Source organism: Sphaeramia orbicularis, chromosome 22 (genome assembly GCF_902148855.1).
Source record: "Sphaeramia orbicularis chromosome 22, fSphaOr1.1, whole genome shotgun sequence".
NCBI lineage: Eukaryota > Metazoa > Chordata > Actinopteri > Kurtiformes > Apogonidae > Sphaeramia > Sphaeramia orbicularis.
In genome coordinates this window covers 12,404,024-12,428,877 of record NC_043978.1, presented here as the reverse complement: position 1 = coordinate 12,428,877, position 24,854 = coordinate 12,404,024, and the positions used below count along the sequence as shown (strand labels likewise).

At 36.3% G+C, this 24,854-nt stretch overlaps 1 protein-coding gene across 1 annotated transcript in view; it reads left to right on the top strand.

Moving 5' to 3' along the window:
- The first annotated feature begins 2,012 nt into the window (after window positions 1–2,012).
- Window positions 2,013–24,854, top strand: part of LOC115413213 (nesprin-2-like) — a 31,429-nt gene continuing 8,587 nt past the window's right edge. The window contains exons 1-5 of the mRNA XM_030125949.1: window positions 2,013–2,091; window positions 7,772–7,833; window positions 22,636–22,731; window positions 23,628–23,705; window positions 23,803–23,895. Of these exons, the coding sequence (XP_029981809.1) occupies window positions 2,013–2,091; window positions 7,772–7,833; window positions 22,636–22,731; window positions 23,628–23,705; window positions 23,803–23,895 (408 nt within the window). The remainder of the gene's footprint in view (window positions 2,092–7,771; window positions 7,834–22,635; window positions 22,732–23,627; window positions 23,706–23,802; window positions 23,896–24,854) is intronic.

Sequence of the window (24,854 nt, the reverse complement as noted above, 5' to 3'; positions counted from 1 at the left end):
CACAGTTGTGGGGTTGATGTGGTTTGTCCTTGAATGTCCACTTCTTCTGCCTGGCTGTAGAATCTGGTGGATTTTGGAGCAAACCTCTCACTTTCACATCTGTGTCTTTGAATCCAGTCAGTTTCAGGTGGTTTCACTTTGTAAATGATGTCGATGTTCTTTTCACCCAGTAGTACTGTCCATATTTCTTAGGTTCTGTGAGTCTTACTAATGTGGGATCTGGACTCTGTTATGAATCCACCAGGAGTTGAGGAATGAATTATTTGAAAATGATCGCACAAGTAAGAGTTGTGGGAAAAGCCGATATCTTGGAGAGCATCTCATTTCCAACATGCTTCTAGTCCTTCACTGTGTAGAAAATGTTCTTATTGAGACAGTGGTTGATTCCTTTAAGGCCAATAACATAGTTAGAAAGTCTGGCTCCAGAGACTGAATAGGTTTTTAATTATTCTTTTCTTAGAAACATCTCAATAGTTTACAATTCTCTGGTTTCTTCACCTTCTTGACCTAAACACATTATGTTTGGCCAGGGGTGTCAAACATGTGGCCCACAGTCCAAAATCATCCCGCCAAAGGTTCCAATCCGTTCTGTGGGATGAATTTGTGAAGTGCAAAAATTACATCGAAGATATTAACAAACAAAGGCGTCGAACTTGTTTCAGATCAGGAAGTACATACAAACCAATGTGAGTAAAATAATAGCATAATAATCTATAAATAATAGCTACACATTTTCCTTTGTTTTGGTGCAAACTTACGAAACTATTTACATTTACAAACTATCCTTTCACAATAAAATGTGAGTAACCTGAACAAATATGAGCAATCTGAAGTGTAATTTTAACATATTCTGCCTGTTTGTGTAACATTGTATCTAATTCTCGCGTACAAATAATAAGCTAAGGCATAATATTGTTACCCCTGTAAAGTCTGAACCATTAAATCATTGACAGAAAATTCCAGTTCTTTGAAACCAGAGCCTTTATTGGTCCTTCTGAACAACCAAATCATTTTTTTTTTCCAAATATCAATCTCCATGTATTAGTTTCAATTTTGTATCGTATTTGATCTATCGGGTCTCAATGCTCAAATATTATTATTTTTGAACAAACAAAAACACAAACACGTCTAACAAATTGGTAATTCCTTTTCTAAATTGTCAAAGTTCTCCCTCATTAATGACAGTCTTGTAGTGTCACTGTAAAGGCCTCTGGTGAATGAATTCCTCCCCCTGGTGAATTATCGGTGTATTGTATGTATCTAATTGTATACATCAGGTTTTTCAAGAAAAATATATCACACTGATCATATAGAGGACTTGTGAACTCATGTATTAAATATGATACGTTTGGTGTTATAGGGTTAAAATTGCACTTTTTTTTCTTAAGAAATTTCCGTCTTTTCTGGTTAGTCACATCTTCTTTGTGGAAGAATAGTGTGTAAATGGAAATATTTGCATAATTTAATGTTTTTATTGGACTAAAACACAGAGGAAAAACATGGAGTTAACATTATTTATAGGTTATTATGTTATTATTTTACTGATCCAGTCCATTTGAGATCTAAAATGATTTTGACACCCCAGTATGAAGCATATAATAATGGTTTCAGACCAGTGACCTCAGTGTTTTCATCACCTTCAGAAGGTTTGTGTTACTGGTAAAGTAAACGTCTTCTTCTTTTCTATCTTTGTGTGATTAATTATAATAAGACATCCGAGTCCTCCTAAGATCAAGATTAGACTGCAACTGATCTGAGGCTAGTGGAGGCCTGCTGTTAAACATATTAAGGCAGAAATAGTTCATAACGCAGCCTGTAGGAGGGTTAGGGCTTTGCATGGATGTTCAGCAGCTACAACAGTGAATCTGAGGTCTGAGGTCAGCTGCATCTTTATTGAGTCGTCCAGAGGATAATGTGGTTTCAGAAAGGTTAATGTGAAGAAGAGTCAGTTTAATGGAGTTCGTGAACTGTTTGAGATGTGAGTCGACTCCGTAAACTGAACCCATGAGGAGATGGAGAATGAGGACTGGATTATATGTGAGAGTCTCCATACGGTCGGTGATCTGAATGACTTCATTGAGCCTTATGATGGTGAGTGGTGGTTTCATTGGTTTTATGGTTTAATGCTTATCTGAGTCTGGCTCCCGTTGACATAATGGTTTTAATGCTTCTATAGATTTGAGTCTTTCTGTCTGTGCTTTTAAAACATGGCAAGAGTTTCCTTTCTCCCTGTTTCTTTAAATATGTTACTGATAACGCTATAACCCGCGGGCCTAAAAAAATTTATTAATATTCATCTACTATAAAAATATAATAAATCAGGACAATGGATGTTTTTTTTCAACTTTTGCACAAAGTTTAGACCTTAATGTTAACAAAAGTACATCAAAAGTGTATTTTAGTGCAAACTTTAATGTTCAAACATGATTTTTAATCTTTGTGGGGTGAAATATACGCTATGAAAAATCCCCGACATGAACAATTAATTTATGCATATTATCGTCAATCCAGCCGAAAAAAAACAGGCAAGGATAAAAAATTCTAATTTCTCTTTTAGTTTGTTAAAGTTTACTCAGGCGTAGTAATAGATATAATATTTTAGACAATGGGAATAGATTCTGTGAGGTCTCTAAATGTCCATAGACACCAAGAACATCCATATGAACCTTATTATTGTGAAGTAATTCTTCATTTACTTTGGGTATGTTTTTTTAGGCGTTTTTCCCCTGAAAATATGGTCAGGGTTAAAGAGGTTGAGCATTTTGTTGTTGTTTTTTTTTTTATATGCTTTTGAAATATAAAATGTCTTACGTTAAAACCTGTCCTTGAAGTGTGCTGCTTCCCTGTCAAACTGCATTCCAGTTTTATGTCTAATCTACTGTAAAGCGTTAGTGGCTATACTGAATGTGTCATACACTCATACAGTAATTTATTGAAGCAGCTTCATCAGGACTCAGAGCAGTAAGAGATTTGTATGAGACAAAGATCTGGTCATCAAACAGAAATAAGCCAGAAGTAGCCTATATACAGTATATATTCACTTATGTTTTTACCTTTAGTGTGCACGGCCATTTTACACAGAAATGGTTTATCATGTCTCACTTTTAGCTCAATAGCCAATACAGCATGAGATATTGTGAAGGCGCTGACAAAACTACTGGTCTGATTCATTTCAAATTTTATATGCATCATCCTTGTGACAATGTTTACAAAGTTTGTTCACAGTTTTGATAAATTTTTATGTTTGAATTGTTGACAATTTTTTTTTTTTTTTTTAAATATTTCAAATGTGCCTTTACTTTATAATGGTCCATATTTTGATGGTTTATAAAATGGAAATGGTTACAGATATCAATATTGTTACTATTGATCACTGATAGGAAGTCATATATGAACTTTCATTTTGGTCTGTGACCTTTGACCTTGAGTGACCTTGAAGGGTCAAACTCAAGGTCACCATTATCAACAATCTTCGCTGAAACTACTGGTCAGATTCATCTCAAATTTTATATGTATCTTCCTTGGGACAATGTCTACAAAGTTTGTTTACAGTTTTGAGATATTTAGATTTTTCAATTTTTGACAACTTTTTGAGCTATTGGCTATTGCCTTTACTTATAATGGTCCACATTTTGATGGTTAATATCATGGAAATGGTTACAGATATCAACATATTTACTATTGATCACTGATAGAAGTCATATATGGACTTATTAGTTGAGTTCTCCTCCAGTGAAAGTACCACCCACTTCTATTGTTAGGCTGATCAGCATCCAGACCACAGGACTGGAACATAGAGACAACCTGACAACCTCACACATTCAACTGGTATTGATTCTTAATAGAACATGACGCTGACATACAGGGACATTGGTCCTATTTTTGATCATAAACTATAGATATCTATGCATTGTACCCATCCTAATACACACACTGTATCTATTCATTTTTGGACCCAAGGAGGACCGTCTTAAAAACAGCATGCAGCTCCAGTCTCTTCAGTTAAAAACCTCAGACCAGACTAGGAATCTGGGTGTTGTCATGGATTCAGACCTGAATTTTAAAAACCACATACAAACAATTACAAAGTCATCTTATTATCACCTCAAGAATATTTCTAGGATTAAACTGAAGACTGATGTTGCAGCAGGACCTTGAAAAATTTGTCCATGCATTTATCTTTAGTCGAGTTGACTACTGTAACAGTATCTTCTCTGGTCTGCCTAAAAAGTCTATCAGATGACTGCAGCTGATCCAGAATGCTGCTGCTCGTGTCCTCACTAAGACCCAGAGAGTGGACCACATCAGTCCATTTCTGAGGTCTCTACACTGGCTCCTTGTCTCTCATAGAATAGACTTTAAAATTCTCTTGCAAGCATATAAAGCACTGAATGGTTCAGGCCCAAAATACATCAGAGACCTTCTAGTCCAGTATGAACCATCCAGACCACTCAGGTCATCTGGTGCAGGTCTGCTTTGTGTTCCAAAAGTCAGAACTAAACATGGAGAATCAGTGTTCAGTTTCTATGCTCCATATATGTGGAACAAACTACCAGAAAATATCAGGTCTGCTGAGAGTCTGAGTTCTTTTAAGTCAAGGGTAAAAACTCACCTGTTCACTGCTGTCTTTGACCGAAAGGCTTTTTAATTTTTAAATTTTATATTCTCTTTTGAAACTCTGCACTCTAACTCTTACTTTAATATGTGTGTGTTTTTATATTTTTGGATTTAAAGTGTTGTTTTCTTACTTGCTGCTTTTAATCACCTTTTACATGTTTCTTTTATAATGTTTTAAATATGTTTCTTTTTCCCTGACGTTGTATTTCAATGTCCTGTGTGAAGCACCTTAAATTGCATTGTTGCTGAAATGTGATATACAAATAAACTTGCCTTGCCTTGCCTAGCATGAGCAATTAGCATTAGCACATAGCACATATTGGTACCAGTGAGCCACCAGGAACACCAACAGGAGAATTTACCTATATATCTCTTCTTAGTGGTGGGGTAAAGTGAGGGAACTGGTAAACTCAACACAGAAAGATTCAAGATTCAAATTTATTTGTCATTTCAGCATATAAAATACACAGAAATGAAACAGTGTACTCAGGTCCCGATTTTATTTATTTAATTTATTCATTTAACCTCTATTTAACGAGGAAGTCCCTTGAGATGAAATATCTTTTTCAGGGAAGACCCAATTGTCAGCAGCATTTAGTAAATGCTATAAAATACTGATAAAAATAATAAAATACTGATAAAAAAACAATACCCCCCCCAAAGTTACCTATAAATAACTAAAATTATTATTTCTAAAGTGCACAACAGTAAAGTGCCAATTAAAAGCGCATTCCGGGGCTCAGTTTCAACAAGACTTCTGATCCGACTGAGAATTGGACCCAGAACCTTCTTGCTGTGAGGTGGACATGTTAACCACTACACCACTGCGCTACCTAATATACAGTTAATAAAGTGTAGCTTATTGGCAGTGTGGTTCATTATTTCATCATCATTATTTACTGTTTGACAAGAATCTGACCAAAATGCACAAAGATAAGATGAACAATGGAGCTAACTGACCTCATTTTAACTCTGATAAAATTGGCTTCTGCATAACCAACCTACACAGTTTGTAGACGTTAAAACACCCACATTATACAAAGTTTACATCTTATTTTGGCTGTGATTCAAGAAATTTTACTCTGTATCTGCTGCAGGAATGTAAAAGTCTACACCCAGCTGCAGATCTGCTCTTTTATGCAAATACACTGAATGTAGACAAAGTATGATATGAAAATCTACTGCTATTGCAAAGATGCATTTAAGAAATATATTGCAAACTTTATTTTTCTCTCACTACACATAAATGAAAATACAATACATCAATAAATGTATAAAAAAGCTAAAATTACATGATTTTCCCTTTGCGTGTTTTATCTGGATGCTTCTGCTCTCAGCTGTGTTTGTGTTTTATTATTTCATTAGACTGTTCATAATTGTGCTGAGGTTCTGTGCTTGTTCTGACACACACCAAATACTTTTGTTTGTGATTATTATACTCATAGTGTTTTGTTTTTTTTTCTTTCCACACTGAGTGGCCAGACCTCAGGGTGGTACTGCAGTAAAAACCTGCCTTTAAAAGACTGGCGCTGCTGTAAAACCCTGAGCTAATCTAATCTTTTCGTGGGTGTATAAACTCCTCAAGAGTTGCTGTTTAAACAGTGCATGTTGGTGTAGGGAGTGGAGTGGTTTGGATGCAGACTTGGTCACATACTTTACAGAAAATTAATTATTCTATATTTGTTTCCTCATTCATTCAGTTTGTAGCAGCTGCACCAGTAGCTCAGTGTGATGATCCTCTTACTGTACTGAGAGCAATCAAACACATGCTGAATAAAGCTGCATGTTTGGTGTATTTTTACTCAGACTGTTTGTAAAAATTCAACTATAAAAAAAAAAAATTCAACTATGAAAAATTCTAATTGTGAAATATAACTGTTGAAAAAAAAAAAATCAACTGTAAAAAAAAATTCAACTTACAAAATACAACTATTAAAAAAAACCCTCAACTATAAAAAAGATTAGATTAGATTATTGATCCAACAATGGGGAAATCTCTGGTCAAGGCACCAACAGAATAAAGTGCAAGAAAAAAAAAGTACATGCATAAGCATAACGCAAAAGACAAAAAATATAAAAAAAAAACATAATAGTAGTAGTAAATAATAAAAATTTTATTTGCATGTTTCCATAATTTCCATAATACACGTTTACATTTTCTTACCATTGTCATTTTTATTTCCCAATTTGATAGATTTGAGCAGTGATGTTTCTTTGTTACTGTCTTGTGTAAAACAAACTCCTCCAGAGTTGTTTGTATTGTGTTGTATTATTACCTCCGCCAAGGAGGTTATGTTTTTGTCGGCATTGGTTTGTCTGTTTGTCTGTCTGTCTGTCTGTCTGTCTGTCTGTGTGCAAGATAACTCAAAAAGTTATGGACTGATTTGGATGAAAATTTCAGGAAATGTTGATACTGGCACAAGGAACAAATGATTAAATTTTGGTGGTGATCGGGGGTGGGGGGCCCACTGATCTGCCTTGGTGGAGGTCTGCGCTCTCCAAGTGCTTCTAGTGTTTATAATGTACAAAGTGCACTCTTTTTAATTGTCTTCATAATCTAGTCTGGGCTGTTCTGTCACAAAAAAACAAACCAAAAAACAAACCAAAAACTCCACAGGCCATCTGCAAATGTTCTGTTAAAATTCAAATTATGAAATACAACTATTCAAAAAAAAGCCCAAAAACATTCAACTATTAAAAAGATTAGATTAGATTAGATTAGCCTAAAACATAAAATAAAATTATAGTAAGAGTAGTAAATAATAAAAGCTCTATATGCATATTTCCATAATTTCCATAATACACATTTACATTTTCTTACCATTGTCATTTTTATTTCCCAATTTGATAGATTTCAGCAGTGACGTTTCTTTGTTACTGTCTTGTGTAAAACAAACTCCTCCATGGTTGTTTGTATTGTGTTGCATTATGTTTATAATGTACAAAGTGCGCTCTTTAATTGTGTTCATAATCTAATCTGGACTGTTCTGTGACAAAAAACAAACTAAAAACTCCACAGGCCTTCTGTAAATGTTCTGTTAACCAGTGACAGGGTGGTAAACTGTCAACTCTGCTGCTGTTCATGTGCGTCTACTGTGATTTACTATGTGAGAAAAGGTGAAATCTAACCCTCCCTTTCCCTCTTGTTCAACAGTGGAACAAGAACAGATTCAGAAGAAGGTCTTCACCAACTGGGTCAACGCGCAGTTGGCAAAGGTGAGTGTGACCTCTGACCTCTGAGTTCGTCCTGTCTCAGCTGTCTGTGATTTTCAAATGGCCTCTCGTTATAAGATGAGCTGAGAAAAAGCATGACATTTATACTTATATATATGTAATGTGGATCATTACTGCTTACAAACAGTGGGACATTCCTTCACATCTAAAGGCTTCACAGAGTTTTAGCTTCATTTCACCAATTATAATGATCATACATGTTTCATTTGGACAAGCTATAAATAGTAAACAGGCTAGAAAGTGGAACATTTGGGACATTTAGAAGCCCGTGACATAGTTCCTTGTCATTTATGGAGATTCCTTTAGCAGAAATGACTATTTTGTGTAGTTTTTGAAACATCTAGGGTCCAATAATGTGAATTCTTGGACTGTACATATTAGGGCTGCACGATTGATCAATTTTAAATCGAAATCGGATTTTTAAATTAGGACAATTTTTAAAAAAGGGAAATCGTAAAATCGATTTCATCTTTCTCATGCCTCTGGGCCGTGCAATTGCGGGCTACCGTAGGCTCTATTTCCTATCTGTGAGAGCGGTCTTTCACAGAAGTCTGTGTAATGATCATGGACGTTAAATCTGTTAATGAGCCCGCAGTACTTACAGCAATATAAGCCGTGGTTTCACGCACGGATCCCGCAGTTCAAATACAACTGCATGGGGATCCCTCATCTTACATTGTCCCGGATCCGTACTGCACTGTCTTCTTCCGATCCGGGTCCGGGTCACGGGGTCATCAGCCTCAGCAGAGGAGCCCAGACAGCCCTCTGCCCACACACATCCACCATCTCCAGGATAGAATCCCTCCAGTGTGTCCTGGGTCGGTCTCTTCCACGCACGGATCCCCCAGTTTAAATAGAACTGCATGCAGATCACTCATATTACATGGTCCACGCACGCACAACTGATGCCTGTCTTACATCGGTATCACTTCTGGGCCTAGATACCCCAAAAAGGAAAAAAAAAACATTTTCTTTTTTTTTTTATAATTAATTTAGTTTTCTCACTTGTAAATTTTTCATTCACAAATGTAAGTTCTGTAACAAAAAAACAAAATATTATTTATTTTTTGAAAGAGGTTGAACTTTATTCAAAGGTGTTCAATAAATCTAGAAACAAAAAGGCTCTAAAAACCATCAGTATTTGCTCTGATCTGGACATTGTATTATAGTGTATTCCCCTTGGCAAACTTATGTTATTTTCTTGTTGTATACATTGTTTGTACACTCTGCTTAATTCAATAAAGATTTAATGAAGACAAAAAAAACTTCTGTGGGTTCATCATGTGATACCATCACAGATTTGAGGTAGGGAGCAGTGGCTTGCATTGTGGGCTGCTCACAAAAATGACATGCTGACCTCTGTTGTCTTTTGTCGTTTTACCCAAAAATTGAAATCGAAAATCGAGTTTTTAGAGGAAAAAATCTGGATTTTTTTTTTTTTGCCAAAATCGTGCAGCCCTAGTACATACTGTAAAATATTGTAAGTATTAATGCTTAAATTAGGAAAGTTACCAGGATTTGATGGCTACATGGCAGAGTGGTACAAGGAATTTAAAAAACAACTAATACCTGTCTTACTTCCCACACTGAATTGGGCCTCTAAAAAAGGCTCAAACGCCACCCAGCTAGAAGGAGGCAATAATTTCAGCCATACCAAAAGAAGACAAGAATAAAATGGAATGTGGATCTTTTAGGCCAATATCTGTTCTCAGTGTAGATTATAAACTATTTACCTCTATCATGGCCAAATGACTGGAAGATTTTCTACCAATATTGATACATAATGATCAAACAGGTTTTATGCACCAATGCCAAACACAAGCCACTATTCGAAAGACACTACATATTTTGAATCATATACAAAAAAAAATAAAATTAAAGCAATTGTAATAAGCATAGACGCTGAAAAGGCCTTCGATTCGGTCCATTGGAATTTTCTTTATTTCGTGACCATAGGCAATAGGATGATTGTGTTGTATGGAAAAGATCACTCCTTACTTGTACATAGTTTTTTCTTTTTTTTTTTCTTCTTTATTTGGTTATCTGCCTTTCTTTTTAGTGTTTGGACATAAAACAAAAATATTATTTTGGCATTTAGAGCAGACAACAGATGTATGATATATGAACATACATATGATGTACCGAATGTCTGATACTGAATGTTGATAAAAAAAAAAAAAAATGTAAGTATTAATTTGATAGACCCGATTTTAATGTTTGGTTTGACAGTAATGCAGTATTTTACAGATTATTATAAGGTTTAGGTGTGACATCCAAGCATTTTTTGGGAGCAGTGATCTAAAACCAATGCAAAGAGCTTAAAAACTAAGTTATTTTTTTATTTTATTAATGTTATGGATGTTTATCTGCGCTAGCTTTCTGTTCACAGGTAGAGTAATAGCAATGACTCAACAGTAAATGATGGAACAGTGTAGATTTTTCATTGAAATATATACACTGGTCTTAAATGAGGACCTGAACATGTGCCTAAAGTCTTCCTTACACTCATGGAAAATGACGGAACCCAGACAACGTGTAACTTTTCAGAAAATCGGATGCAAATTACTTTAAGATTATTGAGAATAAAGGCATGAGGAGTCACATGTGAAGCCAGAGAAAACATCTTAAACAGCCATCAGGAGATGAGCGCCGTCACGTCATGTTTTGTATGGGAATCACCAGGTTTTCCTTCATATTCAAAGAAGTTTTTTACCAGTATGGACACGAAATACATTTTAATTAGATTCACATTGGTCTTAAAAGGGTCTTACGTTTAACTTGCTGAAACCTGCAGAAACAGTTAGAGCCTAAAGGTGGTTTTATCTACGTCATGACATTAACAGTCCTCTGTCCCCTCAGGTCTACATTAACTGTTGTATCCAGTTAGAGTGTGTTATTCATTCAGTCACACAGTCTTTTCTGCTCATTAAACTGAGTCCAGGCCAGTTTCATGAATTCGTGATGCAGCTACATGTCAGAACATGATATGACACATCACAAGCTGTACTTAAAAATTATGCATTAAATAAGAAATATAAGAGTTAGAGTTTAGTTTTATGGGTGAACATGTTTTTTTTTCTGTACTCGGAGAAATGGACTTGTTTTAGTTGAGCTTTCGGTCAATTTAGTGTTAGCTGGAGTTTTTCAGGTATTTTGAGCATCGGTGCAGCCTCTTAATCGCAGTAATGTGTAGTCTGTGTTGCCATGGCAACACAATGTAATGCTGGTCTCAATATACATGTTCTATAGATCCACGTAACCAGAAGAACATCAGATAAAAGCTCAACAAATCCAATTATTAGACAATAGAACACACTCCAGTCAATAAGAATTTAAATAGGTAAATCTGTAAACCAGTCTGACAGTCTGAGATCATATTTATGTCATGAATAATTTAATAAGACAGACCAATGAGACAAACTCTGCAGCGCTGAGCTAACACTAAACAGATCCAACAGCACAAGGATTATTTCTACCGATAAAACTCACTGAACGAGACAAAAAAAGAACAAAAATAAAGGTCACATTATGAAAAAATGATAATGAATATTGTCTTACCTGTGCTGTTTTCTGATCATAACTTGGTTTTATATGATTGAAGCTAATCCACTGTTTGGTGTTACATTAACCTTTTCATGCATGAATTATGACAACCTTAGTCAAGATTTTTTTCTTGAATGTTTTTATTCCTCCTTAGGCATGAAAAAAAACAATGTGATCGAGTTGTTTTTTTTTTTTCTTTTCATGGAGTTACATAATGTCCATGCATTTAATTTTTGAAGGAAAGAAACCGTTTGTTTAAAACCCAATATCAGAAAGTGAGATGGAAACAATGAAATAAAAACATTTTAATGCTGCTAATCTGATGTTTTCTCACATTTTAACATATTCTAATGCTAGTTTTTACTGACTTCATGGAGATAATATGCAAAAATAAACCTTTTTGTCTAACAAATAACAATTGATTTACACTCAAACATGTTTGTGCAGATGAGGTTTATCAAGAACAGCAAAGTTACAGTAATGGTATGAATGTCAGTATTATGGATGATGCATAAGCGTCCACTGTGTTGGCTAATATGGAACTAAAACAACAAAACCCATGAATACGCAAGAGAACAGCTGGAGAATAACTGTCCACTGTAGTGACCACTATGCATGAAAGGGTTAAAATGATTCCCACTGGTATCAAATGCACCAGATTTTAACAGGTTAAAGGAGCTGAAAAAGGTTGGACGAAAGAAAGGCGTAGAATGAACGGTTAACGTTAGATGCAAACCAAAACATAACTTATTGTTTGTTGTTCTTATTCAGTTTTTGTTTTGAAAACTCTTTTCACTACTTATAGTCTTAGCTTTCCGTAAAGGGCTCATATTTTGTTAAACCCACTTTTCTTAGTCTGTGGTTCATTTATTTGTGTATTTGGACCCTAATAGTTCATACAGTTTGAATTTGAACCCTCCAGCTGCTGCAAAACTATCTTTAAATTCATTTGGACAAAAATACAGTGGATTTCTACAACCTGTGTTAAGTCTTTCTTAATTTGTTACGTCTTATAACTAGTTACATCACAACATTTTCACATATAAGGTCCAGACTTCAGACAAACATTTCTCCAGTATCTCTCCATAATTGTTTATCAGCAGCAGCGGTTGTAGTCCAGACTGAAAATATGTCCAAACTTTGAGCTGATTACCTAAAATGTTCAGTTGTTGGTTGAACTGGACAGAGCAGCACAGCCAACAACCTGGAGGGGGCGGGGTCTGACATGGCTCATGTGCATTTAAAGGGCCAGCGCTCCAAACCACCTTTCTGGTGTCATTACTCAGAAATAGGGTTGAAGATGGACCTGTGGAGTTGAATTAATGAAGAATTAAGACCCAAGCAGAGCATTTACAGTTTATGGAGACCACAGGGAAATGTGGGAAAATGAAGAATTCCATTTAAAAAAAAGCAAAATATCACTCCTTTAAGTTGCATGTATTTAACAAAATCTGCACAATAGTAGGTGTGAACAACATGTATGATGGTAAAAAAAATTACATCCACTGATCAGCAATAGATGCATAATAGGACTGAGATCTGTTTGTCCTTCAGAACACTTCAGATAAAGTCCTAAACACTACAGACCAGGAATACCAAATAAGAGCTGCAGGTTCAGACATGCTTTGACCAGTCGTATGGCTGTTCGTGTCACGTGTCATATGTCATGTCAATCTCAGAGTTGTTGAAAGTCGCTCCTCACGCTGCACATTTTGCTGCTTCCATCATGTCAGCGTCAAAACTAAATATTCACTTGCTGCCTAATATATCCACTCACTGACAGATGCTATTGTAACAAAATCATATAGGCTAATCTGTGAGTATGTAAAACAACATAATATAACACATATAAAGAGATGAATACAGTTGAAAAGTCAATATGTAGAGTGAGTCAAGACAGAAAACTTACATTGTTCCAGTGTTTAGGCCCTATTTGAACAAAAAAAAAAGAGTAAATGATGAGAATATATTGAATAATTAGCACTTCTAATCACTGTATTGTGTTTGTTTTTGTGGATTTACTTGATAAACATGAGAAAATACTGCAAAGATTCTTCTGAAATTAAATCAAAAACACGCTTTTTGTATTTTCTGATTGGTCTAAAGTTGTTGAACTTTGTGTCCACTGTTCTTTATTCTGTTCTTTGTCATCTTTAAAGCGCATTAACGTTCCTATTTGTTCCTTTTAACACATGAAGCTCCATTGTTAGGATTCATGGGAGTTGAGCTTTAATTGGTTTAATGATCAGCTGACGATTTTATCTGCTGTTAAACTTCAAAGGGCAGAGGAAAACTAAATGAATTCATTAGATTTGCTATGCTTTAGGGCGACATCAAACCTCCTCAGCCTCTTACAAAAACAGATCAGAACTAGGGCTGGGTGCAGAACTTTTGTACTTTTACAACACTGAACCTAATTGTTTAGATAAGGGATGTCCAACACATGGCCCGTGGACCAAAACTGGCCCTCTGAAGGGTCCAATCCATTCTGTGAAATAAAAAAATTACACTTAAGATAAGACAGTCAAGGATGTAGGAGTCATTTTAGTTCAGGTTCCACATTCAGAACAATTTGATCTCAAGGGTTTTGGACCAGTAAAATACTATAAATAATGACAACTCTATATTTTTCTCTTTATTTTAGTGTAAATAAATTTAATTATATGAAAATATGTACATTTACAAACTATCCAATAATAATAAAACTACTACGAATAATAAATTGCATTTATAAAGCACTTTTCATTCAGCAGAATCTCAAAGTGCTACAGAGAAAAGACAATTTACAAAGCATCATGGTGGGCCATTGAAAGCCTGTCTGAACAGGAATGTCTTCAGTCCCTTCAGTCCCAGTGACTGTAGAGTTCCTTTAGCCTTTAAGAATAAAATGTGAATAACCTAAACAAATATGAACAACATGAGATATCTTAAGAGAAGTAAGTTCAATTTTACCAATGTTCTGCCTTTTATTAAATGTTTTATGTATTTGTAAATCCACTGTGATCTGTAAGTTTTAATGCACATGTGTAAATGATAAAACAGAGAGATAATTTTGTTAAAATTGTATAAGAAATGTCAGATGTCAGGATTTTCATGGTTGTTTATGTTATTCACATTTTTTCAAAGAACAGTTTGTAGATGTAAACATTTTCGTAATGTAATTTCACTGTTTTTCTCTCTAAAACATCGTGAAAATGTTGGAGTTGATATTACTTATAGGTTTTTATGTTATTATTTTACTGGTCCGACCCACTTGAGATCAGATCAAGATAAATTATTATTAATTTATTATCCCAGAGGGGCAGTTCTCTGTGCAGCCAGCAGTCTGTTAAAACATGGACAAAAACACAGCACATAACATAGCAACTGGTGAAACACAGTTCAGACGATTCATAAATACAGTAATAAAATGATCAAGTGCTATTTAACCCTTTATAGTTCACTCATAGAAATGTTCTGAAATTCGGCATTTCAACCTTAGTGTGTTATTGGAGGACATAATAAGACTGTATTACTTTGGTGAAATTTTTCAAAATTTTCTATTATCTAGAAAATCAGAGTCAATGAAGTTGCCATATTTGGTTCCTTGCCCATAAGTGGCAAAAAAAAAAATCAAGAATTATATAAAAAAAATAAATAAGTACAAGAAAAACAAATGTAATGTGAAAGGAACATGTATTTTAGAACATTAGAACATGTATTTTTATAGATGTTCCAGATATTAGATGTTCCAATCAGTTTTTCAGTACCTGGCAACCTGTTGTGAATCACATAACAGAGGTCGATCCCTCACTTATTCCAGAGGAGTCTTATTAATACTAGTGACTAATATCTGAGTCTGATTTTTGGTTTTTAATCTAGTATTATTGTTATTTTTAATTAATTATCTTCTTTTTGTGGTGCAACAGGGTGGGAGTGTTCATGGGTTTGGGTATAAAATGTGATGCTAGGGATGGGAATCGATAAGAATTTAACGATTCCGATTCCATTATCGATTTTGCTTATTGATCCGATTCCTTATCGATTCTCTTATCAATTCTCATTGGGTGAAGGAATAAAAGAGTACAAACGGGTGTGTTTGCATTAAGTGTCTTCTATATTTCCATCTCTGCACAGAAAATATAACATATACAGTATGTGCAAATAATAATAACAGATGATGCCAGGCTCGGTTTGGGGGGGGTACAGTAAAAGTGAAACTAAAAACACTTTACTAATTCCTCTATTGCCGCATTTCCACTACGTGGAACAGGTTTGACTCTGCCCATCTGCCGTTATTATGCACCTCATTTCCTTTCCCCTACCTTCAGAAGCTTGTATTTTAGGGGGTACGATGTTTGTTGCCCGAACCAGAACTGGGCCCGGATGATGGCCTGGAATTCACTCTGCCGCTAGACTCACAAGCACTGCTAAGTAGCGTATCAAATACGTGACGTTCCTGTAAACCAGGAGTGCCCAGCCCTGGTCCTCGAGAGCTACTATCCTGCATGTTTTAGATGTTTCCCTCTTCCAGCACACCTGATGGTCATTTTCAGGCCTCTGCAGAGCTTGATGATAGGCGTATCATTTGAATCAGGTGTGTTGGAAGAGGGATACATCTAAAACATGCAGGACAGTAGATCTCGAGGACCAGGATTGGACACCCCTGCTGTAAACGAATCACATGCTGTGGACAAATGTTTTCACATATTGGAGGGATTCCACCCTTTTGAAGATATGGAAGCTTTGCAAGTGTTACCAGTGGACCTGGTGTCGTCTTTTTAGACCGTTTCTGCCTCTACACCATGTTGGCTACGTTCTGACCAAAACAATGCAGCGTACGTGTGATGTCATCGCACATGCGCAACGAAGGTGGAATCGATAAGCAGAATCATTAAGCAGGCAGGCAAACGATTCTAAGGAATCGAACTACTGGGATCCGATTCTCACAAAGAACCGGTTCTTGATTCCCATCCCTAGTGATGAATTTATTATGCTCTTGTGGATGACTCAGTGTGTAATAAAAACACTTTGAACATGTATTTTAGAGCATTATTTTTTTTAAATTAAATTAAATTTAATTTTATTTAATTTTATTTAATTTTATTTAATTTAATTTAATTTTATTTTATATCTTTATTTAGGCAGGACAGTGCACATTAACAAACACATTTATACATTCCATTTCAGTATAAACATGTAAATATTATTATTAGATCAACATGCGTGCTGATCCAGACCACATCCACATGATCCCTTTGAACATCATTCCTTACATTAGTATCATTACTTCATGGTACCTAACAAAGCAGGTCCACTCCCTGTACGGGCAGAGGTGGATCTTACAGACCCTGGAGACCACATAGGACCTCAGATTGTTTCCTCACTGGAACTGTTGCTGTCACTGTCTTCTAATGTATGTGGAAATTACTAAAAATAATCACTTGCCCGATAAAGGGTTAAAATACCAGTGGCTATGGGGACAAAGGAGTTTTTATGTCAGTCTGTCCTACATATTGGTCTGAATGTGGAACATGAACTAAAAGGAGTTCAACACCCATGGTTTAGATATGACTGAGTATGGAAAAAAAAGCTTTGTCATGGATTTTCTTTTTGTTGAAATGTGAAATTCGTATTGGACTTTAGTATCCTGTTATAGTTTATATTGAAACCGTAGTCAGAATAGCCTGTGTTTAGGATAAATGTGGCGTTTTCAGGAGAATCATTATCAGTGAGTCAGCGGACCGTCAGGCCCGGTTCAGCTTCATACTGGAGGTCAGCTGTGAATGTGACAGTGGAGGACAGGGGTGTGTGGGGGGGCAGGGCAGTGCTCATAAATATAGCATTGAGGAGCAAGGTTCACAACACACAGATAGACAGCGACAGACGGAAACCCCCTCCCCAACCCGCCCCCTTCACGTACCCCATACCGGACTGAGCGTAGTCCAATAAAAGAGCGGTGCAGATAATTGTTAATCCTCTGCTGGTGGAGCACATCTGATCCCACATTGCAGCAGAACCTCATCACATGCAGAATCTTTCTTTTTTTTTCCCAGTTATATGATTTGTTCTGTTCACATTCAATCTAATGTAGTTATTTTGTGCCGGAGGAAACACAAACACTGGGCTGTTTATGCAGCTTAAAGGCTCCTGTGTTGTGTTTGGATCATGTGCATAAGGAGATTATGTCCTTTTGATTAATTTATTTGTGAAAATCAGGACTTCAAGGTGCTCAAGGTTCTCACTGAAGATGCTTTAACCACTAATGCAGCATATAAAGAAGTTATAGATTGTTTCGTTATTGCTGTTAGCAAACCTTTAACCAGGAAAAGCCTGACTGAGATAACAAACCACCCCTCTAAGAAACTCACAAGTAAATAAAACACTTAAAAGTATTCATCCAAATTATCACCAGTCGTCATTATTCAGGTCATTTTGCAGCTGATACCAATTTGTCAAAAAACCAGAGGGGGTGTGTGGGTTTTTTTTTACCCCCGCCAAGGAGGTTATGTTTTTGCCAGGGTTTGTTTGTTTGTCTGTTTGTTTGTTTGTTTGTTTGTTTGTCTGTCCGTTAGTGTGCAACATAATTCAAAAAGTTATGGACAGGTTTGGATGAAATTTTCAGGGTTTGTTGGAAATGGGATAAGGAAGAAATGATTAAATTTTGGTGGTGATCGGGGGTGGGGGGGCCCCCACGGGGGGGGGGCCACTGATCAGCCTTGGCACAGGTCTGCGCTCTCCGAGTGCTTCTAGTTTGTTTGTTTGTTTGTTTGTCTGTTTGTTTGTTTGTTTGTTTGTTTGTTTGTCTGTTAGTGTGCAACATAACTCAAAAAGTTATGGACAGATTTGGATGACATTTTCAGGGTTTGTTGGAAATGGGATAAGGAAGAAATGATTAAATTTGGTGGTGATCGGGGTGGGGGGGCCCACGGGGGGGGCCACTGATCGTTAATGTGCAACATAACTCAAAAAGTTATGGACAGATTTGGATGAAATTTTCAGGGTTTGTTGGAAATGGGATAAGGAAGAAATGATTAAATTTTGGTGGTGATCGGGGGTGGGGGGGCCCACGGGGGGGGGGCGGCCACTGATCGTTAGTGTGCAACATAACTCAAAAAGTTACGGACAGATTTGGATGAAATTTTCAGGGTTTGTTGGAAATGGGATAAGGAAGAAATGATAAAATTTTGGTGGTGATCGGGGGGGGGGGGGGGGGGGGGGGGGGGGGGGGGGGGGGGGGGGGGGGGGGGGGGGGGGGGGGGGGGGGGGGGGGGGGGGGGGGGGGGGGGGGGCGGGGGTGGGGGGGGCCACTGATCGTTAGTGTGCAACATAACTCAAAAAGTTATGGACAGATTTGGATGAAATTTTCAGGGTTTGTTGGAAATGGGATAAGGAAGAAATGATTAAATTTTGGTGGTGATCGGGGGTGGGGGGGCCCACGGGGGGGGCCACTGATCGTTAATGTGCAACATAACTCAAAAAGTTATGGACAGATTTGGATGAAATTTTCAGGGTTTGTTGGAAATGGGATAAGGAAGAAATGATTAAATTTTGGTGGTGATCGGGGGTGGGGGGGCCCACGGGGGGGGGCGGCCACTGATCGTTAGTGTGCAACATAACTCAAAAAGTTACGGACAGATTTGGATGAAATTTTCAGGGTTTGTTGGAAGGGGGATAAGGAAGAAATGATTAAATTTTGGTGGTGATCGGGGGTGGGGGGGCCCACGAGGGGGGGCCACTGATCGTTAGTGTGCAACATAACTCAAAAAGTTACGGACAGATTTGGATGAAATTTTCAGGGTTTGTTGGAAATGGGATAAGGAAGAAATGATTAAATTTTGGTGGTGATCGGGGGTGGGGGGGCCCACGGGGGGGGGGCACTGATCAGCCTTGACGGAGGTTTGCGCTCTCCAAGTGCTTCTAGTTTTGTTTATTTTGTCGGAGTGTGTCTATACGTGGGGGTGCGGTCCATAACTAACGTAACTAACGCTGGCGTGAAACAAAAGTGAAACTTTACATACTTGTAATGTCCAACTCCCGGGTTCTATTCCTCTATTATACAGCAGATCTTACACGAAATTTACACAACTTCTAACCTTTATCCACTGGACACACAAATGCTGGGCCCCAGGAATCTGTCATGTTTACCCCCCTTTACAGTGCCCCCTTTTATGGGGACGTTTGCAAATTCTGAGACTGCGGACAGTTCAGTTCAGGTGAACGTTAGTGCCAGTAATGTAGGATATAGATAGAAGAAAACTGTCACAGCCTGCCTGGTATTTACATTGTTTGGTTGTCTCCCCCCCCCTCCAAAATGAAATTCATTCAGCAGAAGCAGGGATGTAAAAACCAGAGGGGGGGTTGATTCCCCTCCCCATCCCCCTCCCCACCCCACCCCAAAAAAATTGCACCCTGGATACCAGATGATAAGATGCAGCACATTTACATGCTTTTTGTCCTTTTCACATCTGGATATAGGGATGTGAAAGGATTCAAGGAAACAGTTGTATCTGTATGTACCTGTATTCAGGATCACATTTGGCATATTTGATAATAATAATAATAATAATAGTAAATTTTATTTCTAAGCACCTTTCATGGAATCCAAGGACACTGTACAGCAGAGGATAAAAAAGACAATACATAGAATACAAATAGATAAATAAACAAGTGATTCCAGATACAACAAACCCCGCCCCTCGCACATATTATAGCTTATTTTGACATCGCATCATGTCTATACGTGTGCTGATGTCAGCATATCAATTGCCTCTATATATGTGCCAAGTTTATAGTAAATTGAAACAAAATTGATGTTTTTATAAACATTTGAGATTTTGCCCATTATAAAGAAATGGGAGGAAAAAAAGATTTTAAAAATTCATAAAAAATTTGAACTTTGACCTACTTTTCCCAAAATGTAATCACATCTATTCTGGGTCACTGGCAATCTATAAACACAATCTGGTATGAATTCAACCAGTAGTTTTGCTGCTACAGACATGTGAAATTTCACCCATTATAAGTAAATGGGGGTGGGGTGTAAAAAATTCATAAAAAAATTAAACTTTGACCTACTTTTCCTAAAATATATTGAGATCTATTCTGGGTCACTGACAATCTATAAACCCAATTTGGTATGAATTCAACCAATAGTTTTGCTGCTAGAGTGTTAATAAACAGAATGAGCTGGATGTTTTAGGTTTGTTTATGTCATATCTGCCTTGTTCCAGTCTATACATTTCCTACTAGACTAGTGTATAATTCATTTATTGAAAGTTCTTGTCAGTGGTATCGCCCTAGTCAAGAGCCAATCTGGAAAAGACACCCTTTCACAATTCCAGTTTCACGTCCTTTTGAAGCTGGAGAAACCCATCAAGAGGGAAACAACTCCCTTGGAAAGTCTATGGGAGAATGAACTTTGGAGATGTGCTATATGTCTGAACTAGAAGCACTCGGAGAGCGCAGACCTCCGCCAAGGCTGATCAGTGGCCCCCCCGTGGGCCCCCCCACCCCCGATCACCACCAAAATTTAATCATTTCTTCCTTATCCCATTTCCAACAAACCCTGAAAATTTCATCAAAATCTGTCCATAACTTTTTGAGTTATGTTGCACACTAACGGACAGACAAACAGACAAACAAACCCTGGCAAAAACATAACCTCCTTGGCGGAGGTAAATAGAAGAAAATGTATATAATGTCATATTTAGTGACTTATTTACTGACCTGGATAAATTTGTGATCAGATAAAGCAGATCTGAATCATAGATTTTTATGCCTGTGTTTGTACACAGTGGACATTTAAGTGGAATTTTAATAATCCATAATGACAATCAGAATTAGTCTGCATTTAATTACTACATACCAGTACAAAAGAATGGCCATCACTGTTGTGTCATTAAAAACACAAACATGCATTATATTTATATTGTGAAAAGCTGTAAAATGTTTTGTAAGAGACATTAATTTTAATGTGTCTGTTTGTGCTTTTTTATCAACCCTGTTTGTTTTTCCTCCATGAATCCTTCCACGGATCTGCAAGACCAGAACACTGATTTGCAACTTCAAAGATGCAGATCCTTATTCTGGACTAATTAAATTTTTTCTCCAGATTTCTAAAATGTCAGCTTCTCAGAATCCAACTAACAGTCCACTGTGTTTCCAGCTTAGCTAATCGAAGAGTCAAACCGTAATAATGTCTAAATTAAACCAGTTTATATTAGATAAATTCCATTTCATCTCCTGTTTGCACTTTGGTAGCACTGCTTTTTATTTGAATTATTTCTATAACAATTAACCCTTTCATGCAGGTTTTAGATTCAGATTCAGCCTGTTTATTTGAGCAGATAATGTAGTTTACACAACATGTGACATCAGCAATAAGCATTTTGCGCTGTCCAAAAGGAGTTGGATGAAGTACAAACTTATGAACTCCACCAGCACTACAAACATCAGCTGTTATTACAGACAGTGTCACAGTTTCATAGTATTACAGTTGTATATTACATCACTACAGTGTATACACGCATGTACACAGGGTGGCACATGTGCACACACTTCAGTCCACACTCAACAAATTAATTCAGCATTCAATAAATTAATTCAGCCATCAATAAATTCATTCAGCCATCAATAAATTTATTCAATATCCAATAAATTCACTAATATCCCTTCTTGCTGAACACAATTGCATGCACTCACATGACTGACAAACAGGCAAGTGCTCAAAACAGATTAAGACAATAGACCATTAATGCTCCAGTACTGCAGTGCATTACATATTTTCTTCATCTGCAGATTTCTCCAAAATTTCCTGTTTGTATAGTCTTTTAAAATTGTGTAGGGCTTTGCTACATTTTGTGTCACTGTCCACCTTATTCCACAATTTCACCCCACTTTGTGAAATACACACGCTTTTACAAGTTGTAAGAATTATGAGAACTTTAGTGAAAATTTTTGTCCTGAATGTTTTTATTCCTCTTTAAGCATTTTTTTATAAACCCATTTTTCATGGAAATACAAGAACCATGTGTTTAAGTTTTAAAGCAAATAAATATGTATTTAACAAACCAATCTGGTGATGCACAAGTGTCCACTGTGTTGGCTGATATGCAACTAAACCCGTGAATGTACAAGAGAACAGCTGTCGAACAGATGAACACTGGAGTGAACACTAGGCATGAAAGGGTTAAACCCAAGCAGATGCAGTTTGAATGTTTTATTGAAACATTAATGACATAATTGATGTTATTTTGACAGAGGAGGCCGCCATGTATGATCGTGGATCTGTTCCAGGATTTCCGTGACGGCTCCAAACTGCTGGATCTGCTGGAGGTGATGAGCAGCCAGCGTATTGTAAGTCCACTCAAAAAGACAGTTATTTAATGAATAGGCAGCGTTTTAAGGCACATACTAAGCTGAGCTCCAATCTCTGACTTTTCTGGGACTGCTATTTATTTGCACATTTTGCCATTTATTTGCACACAAATTGCTTTCAGACTGCACATACTGTTCTACTGTGGTGTACATACTGTGTTTTTACACTTCTTTTCTATATATGATGTACATAGTGTTGATGCACATATTCTTTAGTGTTTTTATATTTTTATCAAGCCAAGAACTATCTGTAAGAAAAATGTCATTATGTGCGCATAATGACAATAAACATTCTTGAATCTTGAAAAGTCGTCATCATTCATAAGCACTTCAGGGGCAATGTTTTCTCTTCCCTTTATTTAATAGATACTATGGTATCTTGTCATGAAATGTTTCTGTTCTACGTTGTACACCAAATATACTTTTCAGTTGTCGATATAGAGTCAGAATATGTTGTTTTTTTCAGCTTTCATGAATGTGACCACTTTCTGTGTGATTTATTTGACTGACTGAATATATTTTATTAAAAAAGCCAACATAAAAAATGAAGAGTTCATATGTCAATATACATGTAGAAAATTTAGCTAGTGTCACATTCATCAATGTATAATTTGGAATTTATATGATATATAATATACATGATAACAACTAACAAAAAACAACACTATAGATAACATATCATTGGTTGCATATACACACATTTTATTCCTTTCACATGTGTGTATATCATTACAACAATTATTAAAGATGATGACATGCTTTTGTGACAGAATAGACGTGAAAACACTGCCTCAAAATGCTCACAAATGATCACGACTTTTAGTACCTGCTGCATTTTAAGGCTCAGACTGACAGACGCTGTGGTTTTGTTGCAGAGTCGGGATAGAGGAAGGGGAATGTTTCAGCACAGGAGCAACATCGAAAAAGCTCTGGCCTTTTTAAAGTCAAAATCGGTAAATGATGCAGCTACATGCATTCATTCAGTCTCCACAGATTTCTCCTCATTTGCAGCTTTATGAAACTCTGAGATACTTTTGTGTTTGCCTTCAGATCAAACTAGTCAACATAAACATTCCTGACATCATCGATGGTAAACCGTCCATCATCCTGGGCCTCATATGGACCATCATCCTCCAGTATCATGTGAGTTTAAATACTAATACTAATACTGTCATCATGTTTGGTGTTGGAAGAGACGGTAAAAATGGGCTTCTAGGGGAAATGTTTGCATAAAAAAAAAAAAAAAAAAAAAAATTAAAATAGCATGTGATCATGTTTGGTGGGTAAGTGAACTACATCAACCGATCAGATGTGTGGCATCTTGAAACACCTGATTGTTGTGATATATAGTTATAGATTGTATAGTAGTATATAGTTTTCTGAGTTGTAAAAATGGTTCATTGAAGATGACAGTTAATCAATCATTTTATTTATTTAGCGCCAAATCATAACAAAAGTTATCACTTGACACTTTGCATATAGAGCTGGTCAAAACCAGAATCTCAAGCCAATTTACAAAACCCAACAAAATCCTGATCCTGAATCCTGAAGATGTTTAGACAATAAAATAATTAATTAATAAATAAATATCCAATCTGGATATATGCGAAGTAATTACATTAGGAAAAACAAAAGTTTCAGGTTAAAGAAACTTCTATGAACCAAAATGATTTAGAAAAAAAATCCAACAAAATGAACAAAATAATTGATCAAATAAACAAAATAAACAAAAAATAAACAAAATTAACATATTAATCTCATGTAATCTCAATGTACAAAATAACAAATTGAAAAAAAAAAAATCAACAAAATATTCAACGAAAAATAAACGATGTTTGTTGATTATATTGTGACACCTGACTGTTGTTCTAAATAGTTATACATAGATTTAATAGTTGTAAAAATGGTTCATTGAACATGTTTTTCCATCATATTGTGACAGCAGATTGTTTTGTAGATAGTTCTACATACTTTTCCTATAAACGCCTGAAGTATTGCCTGCATTTTTATGTCAATAGTTGCATATAATTGTATTTATGTGATAAATTTGTAATTCTTTTTTTTTTTAAGTTCTCAATTTATATGTTCATTCTAAGTTATAA